A 12,102-nucleotide genomic window follows, 5' to 3' on the forward strand; every position below is an offset into this window, starting at 1 on the left:
GGTCCAAATTTGGGAGCAATTGTCGCACATATGGCCACCCAAGAATTTGATCGACACGGGGAATTGCTCGTTGGATTCCTCTAACCTAGAACTACATGCACGTCATGCCAGATGCCCAACGTAGTGTAATAACATCTGTCAAAACGCGTATACAAACCATGATGTAAGAGGGTTCCAAAACTGGAAAACCTAATCTAATGGACTTGTTCGGTCATGTAGGTCCTACGAACAGACTCACAAAATTGCCAGGATTCTAGACATCCCTATCTAGGAAGAGGGGAAAACTGGCTCTAGAAGTCGATGAAGCATGTCCACGTGGCACACAGAGCATTGTGCACGTGACAACACGATAGTGCTAGACCTTGCGGAAAGTTCGTGCACAAGGCATATCCGAGCATGTGCATGTGAACACAAGTCACGACGGAAAGCCGAGTCCACCGTTTCGTGCATGAACTCAAAGTTCAAGACCCAACGGAACTTAAGATTTGAGAACACCAAATAAAGAGGTGTGAACCCATGAGGTAATATGTCACATGCACATCTAACCCTATGTGCATGTGGACAAGTTGTTCCTATTTCTAGGGTGTAGGTAGCCTAGGAAGTGTTCTGGCAACCTTGTGAGCCTGTACGCGGGTGTGCAAGTCCAGGCACTTAGAGTAGCTGCATACCCTCTATTTGCACAACCCAGGATCATTAGCGTCAGTAGCTAGTACCTAGCATGAGCATGGTTTACCATCGCATGAACCCAAAGTTGCAAGGCATGTGAACTACCTCTTAAATGAAGTCAATCTATTAAGTGACTTAATTTACCAAATCGTGGGGGCTAAGGGAGCAACTGCTCGACCTAGTTCTCAACACATATAAAAGGACAGCCTTGGCGCTAGAGAGAAGCAAAAGACAGAAGGAGAGCACAGGCATCAGGTGCACAGGCCCTCCCAGCGTTTCTCAAGCAGTTCAGCCCAAGCGTTTTCAGCAAGGCCAGCGTTTTTGCAGACCAGCAACAGTGCTTTCAGCCTTGGACAGCAGCATTTTCAGGTCAGCCATTAGTCTCACAAGGACCCGCACCATGTGGTTGCAGATCCTTGCCGGATTTCCCATCAACACCCAGATCAGCCTAGCGTTTTCAGATTCAGCAGACCTCAGCCAGTGTTTTACAGCTTCAGCCCAGATCAGCCAGCGTTTTTGCATTTTAGCCCTAGCTGGACTTGGCGGTTGTAGATCAGCCCCGGAGTACTGCCATAGTAGCAGATCCACATCAGATTACCTAGCGTCATCATCGTCGTCGTCGACACCGTCATCGTCGTCGTCGACATAGTTGTCATCAAGTACCACGGCACCTAGAAGCATTGTACCAGACTTTGTGCAATCTAAAGCAAATACCTCTCTAGCAATAGAGAGGGGGGTCCTTGGAGGGGGTTTGGGACCCCATCTAGTGTCGTCTCTCTCTCTCTCTCTCTCTCTCTCTCTAGCACTCTCTTTCACTCTCACTCAGTTTGCATTCCACTCTCATTTTTGGTCATTGCACATTCTCTCATTAAGTCAAGGAAGGTTGTCAGTAAAAGGAACCTTGAGCACTTACCGTTCACTCATCCTGAGCCATACACCATCATTCATTTCCGCTGCACATTACATAATATCATCTATTTTCCTCAATGCAAGCATAATATTTGGACCACAATTACCATTTAAGCGTCCAAAAGGTGACACTTCTGATTTCCGTCATGAATTTCAAGCGGCTAGACTTTGATTTGGCCTTCGGCTCGGGTCGGGCCTTTGGCCCGGGTCGGCTCTTCTCGTTGGGGCTGAGGGCTTTCTTTTTAGCTCTAATGCTTCTTTTACGCTTTAATGCTTCTCTTAGTGCCAATCTTCATTATGGATGAGTCGGTCCTTGATCTCCTGAGTCTTGACAGAACCTCAATATATTGAACTTTGTGTTGATGTATGCTCATGTGTGTGCGCGTGTTGTCACAAACTGTTGACGTGTCCAGTCATTGAAGAACATAGCCAACTTTCAGATCATGGCCGAGGGGCGTAAACCCTAAGAAGAACAAGCAACAACAGAAGAAGAAGTCCTACCAACTTAGGGGGACCTCGTCCGATGGGGCCCAAGTGACATAAAGACATTAAAATAAAGTAGGATCCACACACACGCACACGCACACGCACACGCACACGCACACGCACACGCACACGCACACGCACACGCACACGCACACGCGTGGACTACCCTGAAATTTCGTTGATAGTGTTGACGTGGCAGATTTCCGCAAAACGTTTGAAAGCGATGATGTGGCAGTTGTACGGATTTCTACAAAACGCGCTGACAGATTTTGGCGCTAGTACTTTTTGGGCCAGTTGCTTTTGAAGCTTTTTACTGTAACTGCTTTTGGGCCTAGGGCCTTTAAATGAGGCCATGGGCTCATTCTCTAGCATGCTTCCTGGAAAAGGTGCAGAGTCTGGAGTACCGGCTTGTACTGTGTCGATGCAATATAAAGAAATACCGAAAGGGGCGCCAAGGTTTGGGGCCAATACTCGTTGGGGTGGAATTCTGCCACTCCGTGTTGCGTGTCGTCTCTCTCTCTCTCTCTCTCTCAGTTCAGTTGTTATTGAAGTGCTAAAAGTCTGTTCAGTCTGTTCTTTTCTATTGGCACGTGGTGTCCGTCTTGTGACAGTTGTATTAGAGCATCAGGCGTGTGCTTTTCTGAAAGCATACCGGTCCTACGAAAGAGCAGACAGAGCAAATCAGAGACTATTGGAATTTTATTTGAAGTATCTTCGGGTCGTGACCCCGGACTTATTAGCCACTGCCACCCTTCATACATCGCGCATCGGGCGCGCTCCCGTCTTCATCGCTCTGTCTTACAGGGCATAAGCTATAAAGAACCCAAAACATGGCGTTCATGGATTCATAAGAATATTTGCAGTTTCTGCTCGACGAGCTTCATGACATTCTTTCGCGGCATCCTCAACAGAATCTTCCGATGCTGCAAAGTTTTCAACAATTTTTGAACTACATGTTACCCCCTCTGATGCCCCAGGAGGCCTCTGCCTTCGGCAGCAGAAAGTACGAGAGCTTCCAACCGGCAACCTTCTCAGCCGTCTGTTTTGATCGTGGGAATCTTTAGGAATATGGTGTAGCGATTTGACCCTGATCTAGTGCAACCGCCTTTGCCACCGCCATTGCCCTCACCACCACCACCACCACCACCGTCACCAGGCTACAATGGTTGGAGCCCATATGGATACCCAAATTTTTCACTTTTTTCGGGGTGAAAGATCGGAAGGAAGCATTGCAGTTCCTACAACAATTTGACAACATCTATAACTATACAGAAGAATCCAAGATTTTTCGAGCAGCAGGATTTCTTAAAGATAATGCTATGCAGTGGTGGAGTTCAATCGCGACACAACCGCATGCTCCAAGGACCTCGCAAGCTTTCAAGACAGTTTTTGCACGCAGTTACATGGCTTCTATGTTTGAAGTCTTGATTTTGGCAGAGTGGGGCAACTTGAAAATGCTTGCCACTGAAACCATGGACGACTATAACCAAAGGTTTCTCGACGTGTACCTCCCGGTGTCCTTCTTTAAGTTCATTTCCTTGGAGGACCGGTGCGAGCTCTACACCATTGGACTACCATCACCGTTGTAGGATTATTGTCTTTCCAAGCAAGTCTCTACCATGCAAGAGCTTACGGACCATGCCGCGGTCGGCTACAAACTGATGAAGGGAAAGCTAGAGTTTACCATAGAAGAACCTCCGGCCACTAACCACAACTCTCGACAACAACGAACAAATGCTCGGGAGTCTCGTGACACCCAACCTCAAAGGCCTTGTCATACACAACGTCAACGAGAAACCCTTTTGCAAGAAGGCCGATGTTTTGGATGTTTTCAAACAGGACATACATTTACTACATGTCTTGAGCGAGCCTCGACGTCTTCAGAGCAACCTTCTGCTCCCACGACAGAACAATCCTCAGGGCCACTACCAACCAAAAGAGCTAGACCCGCTTTGGACTAGACCCTGATATCTATGGCATACGCCTTGAAAGTACAAATGAATTGTGTCGAGTATATGGTAAAGTCAACGGCTTGAAAGTCCTTAGTTTCTTTGACCCCGGAGCTACGGAGAACTTCATCCATCCAGAATTCTTGAAGCAGATGCCCTTTGATTATGATGCAGAGAGTGGAGAAATTGAAGCTGAGCTAGCCACGGGGCAAACTCAGAAAGTGGTAGTGCTCATTGGTGCTCTTCCAGTGACTATCCAAGATAATCATGGAAAGCCGATTTCCACATTATGAAGTTGGGCAATTGCGACGTTCTCTTGGGCATGCTCGGCTCGACAAGAATGATATGACTCTCCAGGTCCGGGATCGAACCATCACCATGACACAGAAGGGCAAGCTAGTCATTCTCAAAGTTTGGTTGTCCGAACAAAGCCCTGAATGAGCTCTCTAATTGTTTCATAGTTAGATACTTTTGAACATTGTTTGAGAAAGTATTATTTGAAATTTGTTTGAAATGTATGCTATCTGTTTTAAACCTATCTTGGTGCCGATTTGAATTGTTTGACTCTGGTTTGAATACTGGTTTCAATGATTGCTGATTTTCCCGGGTGGAGCAGTGAGAAATGCTGTTTTGGTATTGTTTGAAACTCGAAACGACGTAGACGGGGGTGTCTGGGGAGCATTTCGTTGTATGCTAGAAAACCTTCGAACGACGTAGACGGGATGTCTGGGAAGCATTTTTGTTGTATGCTTGAACCTCCAAGCGACTCAGACTGCGGTTTGGGAAGCGGTTGGTTGCTTAGTCCTCTGAGCTCATGGCCAGGACCTTTTTAGGTTATTTGCGAGGGGAGTGACGAGGTAGTCATTGAGTAGCTTCATACTGTAGACCGTTTGTCTCGGGGGAGTGCTCAGCGGTGCTGTTTGTTGTGTGTGTAACATGCGTATGTGAGCATTTGTGTTGCATTGTGATGTGCCAACCACTGAATATATATATACCTAAGTGGATGAGATTTCATGGGTATGTAATTTTAGTGCATCAAGACACCTGTGGAATATCAATGCGGTATGGGTGTGATGGCTAATTTGACTACGTCGGAATATCAAGAGTTTCGATTTGGACGAAAGGAGAAGCCAACTCCTTGATCAAAATTCTGTTGACAGTGTTGACGTGGCAGATTTTCGCAAAACGCGCTGACAGTGCTGACGTGGCAGTTGTACGGATCTCCTCAAAATGTGCTGGCAGATTCTGGCGCTAGTACTTTTTGGGCCAGTTGCTTTTTAGTTTGAAGCTTTTCACTGTAATTGCTTTTGGGCCTAGGGCCTTTAAATATGAGGCCGTGGGCTCATTCTCTGGCATGCTTCTTGGAGAAGATGCAGAGTTTGGAGTACCGGCTTGTATTGTGTTGATGCAATATAAAGAAATACCGAAAGGGGCGCCAAGGTTTGGGGCCAATACTCTCTGGGTGGAATTCCGCCACTCCATGTCGCGTGTCGTCTCTCTCTCTCTCTCTCTCTCTCTCTCTCAGTTCAATTGTTATTGAAGTGCTAAAAATCTGTTCAGTCTGTTCTTTTTTATTGGCATGTGGTGCCCGTCTTGTGACACGTGTGTTGTGTTGTGTTTGGGAGCATATGTTATTACCCAATTCTACACCCACTATTGCGTGTTGACGAAGATAGTGGGGATGCTGTGGTATTTAGTCAATGCTATGCATGATGGAGCCGATGGTTATATCGTCTTGTGGGTGACTTCCATGGGTCTATACCTTGCACTTTCCTTTTTAAAGGTGAAACTGGGCTTATCCTCAATTCATCTAGGTAAACTTTTTACTTGTATAGCGGACATTTTCGTCTGAGTTACGACCAGTTGATATTGTGCTAATTCTTTCTATCTTTAATCTTACGTATGCCCTATCAACTACCTCATTTTGTGCTAATTTTTATGAGTTAATGCTTCTTTTAGTGCTAGTCTTGTTAGAGACTCAATACGCTGAACTTTATGTTGCTGTATGATCATGTGCGTGTGCGTGTGCGTGTGGTGTGTGTTGCGTTTGGGAGCATATGTTAGTACCTACACCCACTATGGGGTGTTGACGACGTAAGTGGGGATGTTGTGGTATTTAGTCATTACTATGCATGATGGGGCTGATGGTTATCTCCTCTTGGGGGTGGCTTCCATGAGTCTATGTCGCGAAGATCTGCAAAAACGTTGAGGTACTAGGCTGATGCAAAAACACTAGGGCTGAAAATGGTACCTGCTGTGGAATTTGCTAACGCTAGGGAATCTGCTGTCTTCTGCTGTCGCCGGGGCTGATTTGCCGTGCAAAAACGCCAGGGCTGATCTGTCTTGCAAAAACTCTAGGTCAGCTGCGGGGGTTGGTCTTGCTGAGAAGTTGCCTGTTGAGCAAGTGCTCCTGCTGCCTCTTCTGCCAGAAAGTGCTAGTGCTAGGTTTCTATATATACAAACTTAGCAAAATTGCCCTACCTAGTTTCCAACAAAAGTCACTTATAAATAATAAGTGAAAAATGTCAAAAATAGGGAAAATAGGTCTATGCACTGTAAAAATGCTCCTGATGGGTTTTGATGGAAATCTGATGATCATGCTCTGTGCAACAAGAGGATATGCATCTAATCTAAGTGTCTAGACATGCACGGTCTGCGAACACTCACAAAGGTGCCATATCACTTCCTATTCTAGACTGACTTGACTGAACTGTACCTTGGTCATGTTGTAGCTTGTCCACGGACACATGGGGTTGGATGTGTCACGTGACAAAATTAGCAAATTCGAAAGAGAGAAAATCAGTGCACGGCATGGAGGATTTTGGCTCTGACAAAGAGATTGGCACGGGCCACCTTTCTAGAGAGAGAGAGAGAGAGAGAGAGAGAGAGAGAGTGACTGGCAAACGAATGCAGTGATCAGATGCGTCTATATCCTCGACGTAGAAACCCTAACCCTAAAACCTGTCACAATTAGAATATTTTATGGAAGTCTCCAAATCTGTAGTAGTGGGTAATGTCTCCTAGAGGAGAGGGCCCCAAGGAAACACCAAGAATGGGGAAACTGGTTTACCCTTGGGAACCGTTTCTACATGGTGGAAATGCTGTGACGTGGCGTTTCCCCAGTCCATAGGGTGGTGGTAAGGGGAAATGGCACTCTAGATGAGAACTATTCACAAAGATGAGAACATTTTACTATTCTAAGGACATTAGAGGACTTGGCTGACAAAGAAGAAGAGGGTGATGAAGAACCATAAGAATAGGCAAGTGATCTCAACAATGGAGAGGAGACAACACGACGATAGTTAGTTGCCACAGGCTTTTCCAGACCTACTTGGGCTTTGAATAGGTGCAGTTAGTTGACATGGCACATGAATCCCCATCTGCATGTGATGGGGTATGACTCTTTCTAGTCGCTCTTCATAAAGAGGTATGTGCTCTTACTGATTCACGTTTCAGTTCATTCAAATATTTTCTTTGACTGATTTCTGCAAATGTCTTTTTGTTCTGATTTATGTTTGCTGGCTAGGTTTTGATTTTCAAATACAGTTGATTGTTGGGTTCATTGCAGCTTTTCTTGTTAATGTCAGCCCCTTTAATGAATGCCAATAGCTGTTCTAGTTTTCTGTTGTTGCTGAGGCATGCTCTAAACTTTGTCTGTTTTTGATGTTTTCTGTTTGCAGTATACTCCTGCCATTGACATTTGGAGCATTGGATGCATCTTTGCGGAAATTTTATCAGGGAAACCTCTTTTTCCAGGCAAAAATGTTGTTCATCAGCTGGAGCTGATCACTGACTTACTGGGAACTCCACCGCCTGACGTAATCGGAAGGGTTGGTTTTTTGCAGTCATATTTATGGTGTAGATAAAAAGGTTTCTCTCTTGTAATTCTTTTACAAAGTGTGATTATGGTCAATTGATTTGCCAGGTGCGAAACGAGAAGGCAAGGAGATATCTGATAACTATGCAAAAAAAGCCTTTTATGCTTTTTTCGCAAAAATTCCCTAATGCAGACCCGTCGGCCTTGCGCCTCCTTGAGAGGCTTCTTGCGTTTGATCCAAAAGATCGCCCTTCGGCAGAACAGGTACGTATCAACTTCACTATCTTGTAGAGTAGTGTCTGTGCGAAGCGGGCTTGCATTCTGATGGGCAATACAGAGTTTTTGAATAGGTAAGAATTTTGCGTGCAATGCACGTCGATAAACACTTTGCAGATGGCATAATGTTGATATGTTTGCAGACGATTTTAATCCTGTTTTTTCCATGGATGGTCAACTGATGACTCTTGCCTTTTTGATTCCAGCCATTTTGTGAAACATATATATTTCATGTGGACGTTAATGCAACTGTTTTCTCTTTCTGTGGTTATGTATATGTCTTTCCTGTGGTCATGCCCACCTGGCAGCTTGTCGCCAAACACCCCCTCACACACACACACACACACACACACACACCACCACCACTGCCACCACCGGGAAACCCAATTCTTGGAGGGGTGGGCTATGGATGTGCATGTCCAAATATGCATTGGATGTTGGTGCTGCGTTATTTTTATGGGGCTTGTTACAGCAGCTTCTTTTTATGCCATTTTTTTCGTTCCTCTTCCTGTGTCGTTGGAAGTCTTGGTATCTAGATGTTCAATGGACTGCTCAAATTTGACTTGAAAGGAGGCAACATTGTAGTTCAAGCTTCATTTAATGATAATTTTTTATTACATGTATGTTAGCTGCCATTATCTGACTTGGCATTCTTCTTCCTACATTGTGTCTAGGCTTTAGCAGATCCGTACTTCAAGGGTTTGGCTAAAGTTGAACGCGAGCCATCAGCGCAGCCGATCAGCAAGATGGAGTTTGAATTTGAACGGCGTCGAGTATCAAAAGAGGATGTCAGAGAGCTTATATATAGAGAGGTAAATGTTTTGTACTCATACTGGGATTTATGATGTTGAGTGACCATATGGTAGGCTGGTTATTAAGCTGCTATTGTGACATATTAGACTCTACAGGGCTAGTTTTGCACTAATGAAAGTAGAAATGAACATATGGGGTTACAATTGTCTTTGTCAAGATACCTTTTGCTAATGAAGCTTATTTTGTTACGACAGATCCTAGAGTATCATCCACAAGTCCTAAAGGAGTACCTGAATGGAGCAGATAGGCCCAATTTTTTATATCCCAGGTTTGAGTGGTTAATATGTACCTGTCTGACTTTCTGCATTACATTAAATTTTTTTCTTATATGATGTTCTTGTTTGGACGTGATAGTGCCGTAGATCAGTTTCGGAAGCAGTTTTCTCATCTTGAGGGTGGTGGAATAATGCCTTTGGAAAGACAACACGCATCTCTACCAAGGTTTTAAATTTCTGCTGTTTCATGTGTTGTAGAATATGAGAGAGAGAGAGAGAGGGGGTGGGCTTCTAGCAAGAGAAATCCAGCCCTATTTTTGTTTTATATATATATATATATATATATATATATAGAGAGAGAGAGAGAGAGAGAGAGAGAGAGAGAGAGAGAGAGAGAGATGAAATGAAATGTAATGTAATATTAATGTCTTCAAAAGGCCAAAATGACCTATGAGACCAAAAGGTTACATGTGGTGAATCTAATACCAGGTCTGGGTACAAAAAGTACAAAGAACTGAAAAGAAAATAGTGGGTAGGGGTGGGGTGAAAGCTGATACAGGGGAATACAAAGGGTGAGCTGATACAATGGAGCTCTCTGACAGTTGAGGCATCATATACATATATATCAGTATCCAGAAGGCTATATAGATTCAATGTCCTCCAAGGTAGGCACTATGTCAGGACGGCTCCTATGTCGTGCCAGTATGGTATGGATCCTCTGTCGCAGTCTGTGTCGATGTCGAGAGGGCCCCCTCATCCGTGGGCGATGGGACCGCCCCAACTCTATCGCCCGATCAAGCAGTATGCCTCTGGTGTTGTTATGCTGTTGGGGCTGCTCGGACTCCTCTGTTTGTGACTGAAAGAAATTTGTAATCTTCCATTGTTGTTGGATCTCTCTCATTGTGCCCCTCTTCAAGAGGTCCTCTCTGTGTTTGCGAATCTCGAGTGAGTATAATCCAAGGCATCTCTGATCCTGGTATCTCATGACTCTAGAAAGTGGCCCAAAACCCTCTCTGAATAAACAGTGAAAGCGGCCTCGTATCTCATAGTATACTGGGCAGTGACATGTAATGTAGCTCTGTCTCTGGCTCTATCTGGCACACCTGACAAATCCTTGACTCAGCGGGTACTCCTCTAAATTTGCCTGTCTCGATCTCTAGCTGATGTGAGGATGTGCGTATCTGACCAATAGCACATCGTATCCCGTGGGATAGATGAGTGTCAATGTATCCTGGTCTGATCACAACATCATCCTTCGTGAGTTGGAGAAGATGCTCTCTATAGGAAGTCATCTTGTACCTAGCTCATGTGTAGGTTGTATCCATGTCCTCTTCATATCCAGCTGCTGTCTGATGAGCTTGGTAATCTCTGCCCTAGTGAGGGAGATGGAGAGTGCATCCAAAGAGTACTGAAATGGGGGTAGCCGATCCATACTAAAGCCATGTAATCAAAACCAAAGATGCCATCTCTGCATACCAACATGATCTATCTCCCTGCAATGCTAGCCGTCGCGAAGACTCTAGTGTTAATCGAGCATATCCGTCTGTAGGGAGAGCCCAAGTGCTATGCATAAATGAAACTGATCGAGTGAGTGCCTCCACTACCAATGGAGGAGCAGCGAGCTCCGCCCTAATAATGTCATGTGGTACTGAGGCCTTGGCCCTAATCATCCGAGAAATCATAGACACCAAGGGCTTCTCCATACATCTCCATCCATCAATACTACTAGCTTTGGTATGATGATCAACTGAGGGGCCCCAAATCTCCACTCCGTACAGCATGGCCGAAGTGACCAAAGTGTCAAAGAGCCAAAGCTTTGTCCGAGGTTCCTGGAATTGAACTTGTGAACATATCCTCTCAAGTCTCCCCAATGCTGCATAGGCTCTGGTCAATCGTGTATCTGCTTCACACCTCAGGGAAAATACTGGACCATTGAAAACCGCCCCAAGATAAGTGTATGTATCTGCATACTCCACAGTTCTCGACCATATGTAAAAGTGGGGGCGGACCTCCTTACCCATTGCGCCGTGGCGTTAAACACCATTACCTTGGTCTTACCAAGGTTCAGAGGCAATCCACTGTCCCGTGCAAATACATGCACTGCATTCAAATGACGCTGCATCCCCTCTGGAGAATCTGAGATCAACACAATATCATCAACTTATAATAGCAACGGAATCAATGTCCCTGCAAGCTGAGCACCTCTATCACCCTCTGCCTGTACATAATCTGAAAACTCATCTACATATAACCCAAAGAGAGTCGGAGATAGGGGACAACCCTACTTCACCCCAATGGTAGAGTGAACCATGTCGGACATGCCGTGAGTAGTGCGTACCTGTCCTACCACTGTCCTGTATAAAGCTAAGATCCCCCAAATCAGCTCTGTGGGCACCCCCATGTCTTGCAATCTGCGTATGAGTTTGGCTCGTGGCACCGTATCAAAGGCTTTGCGGAAATCCACAAAGCTACAATATATCGTCTTGCCATGGTGTCTATCCTCCTCAATAATGGCTCCGAGAATCAAAATTTGGTCAAGAGTGGAGAAACCTCTCTTGAACCCTACCTGTCCTGCTGCCCGGATGCCCTCTCTCTTTGCCCATCCACTCAACTCATGCTCAAGCATTGATGCATATAGCCTAGCCAGAGTGCGACCAACCATGATGGTTCAGTAATTTCCGGGAAGCAGAGGATTTCCCGACTTGAAGATAGGCACAATAGTGGATATACTCCAAGTCTCAAGGAAACCCTCGTTCATAGCTCTATTAAACATCATTAAACATCATAGCAAGAGGCTCTGCAAGCATATCTCGGGCATGGATAAAGTGCTCTGCTACCAGACCATCATGATCCCGTGCTCTTCCTGTCTTCATCTTGTCAATGGATTTTCTTACCCTCCCAGAAGTAAAGAAAGTACATGTTTTTGGGCATACCTTTGGAGGGTCAGGCAAAGGTGGCTGCCCCGATGCTA

General features: G+C 45.3%; 1 protein-coding gene across 1 annotated transcript in view; it reads left to right on the plus strand.

Moving 5' to 3' along the window:
- Positions 1-12,102, plus strand: part of LOC147444106 (mitogen-activated protein kinase 15-like) — a 43,679-nt gene that overhangs the window by 15,060 nt on the left and 16,517 nt on the right. Inside the window, exons 5-9 of the mRNA XM_086526836.1 lie at positions 7,691-7,840; positions 7,936-8,091; positions 8,778-8,915; positions 9,111-9,184; positions 9,271-9,357. Of these exons, the coding sequence (XP_086382962.1) occupies positions 7,691-7,840; positions 7,936-8,091; positions 8,778-8,915; positions 9,111-9,184; positions 9,271-9,357 (605 nt within the window). The remainder of the gene's footprint in view (positions 1-7,690; positions 7,841-7,935; positions 8,092-8,777; positions 8,916-9,110; positions 9,185-9,270; positions 9,358-12,102) is intronic.

Source organism: Adiantum capillus-veneris, chromosome 13 (genome assembly GCF_014529385.1).
Source record: "Adiantum capillus-veneris isolate H3 chromosome 13, ASM1452938v2, whole genome shotgun sequence".
NCBI classification, from domain to species: Eukaryota; Viridiplantae; Streptophyta; class Polypodiopsida; order Polypodiales; family Pteridaceae; genus Adiantum; species Adiantum capillus-veneris.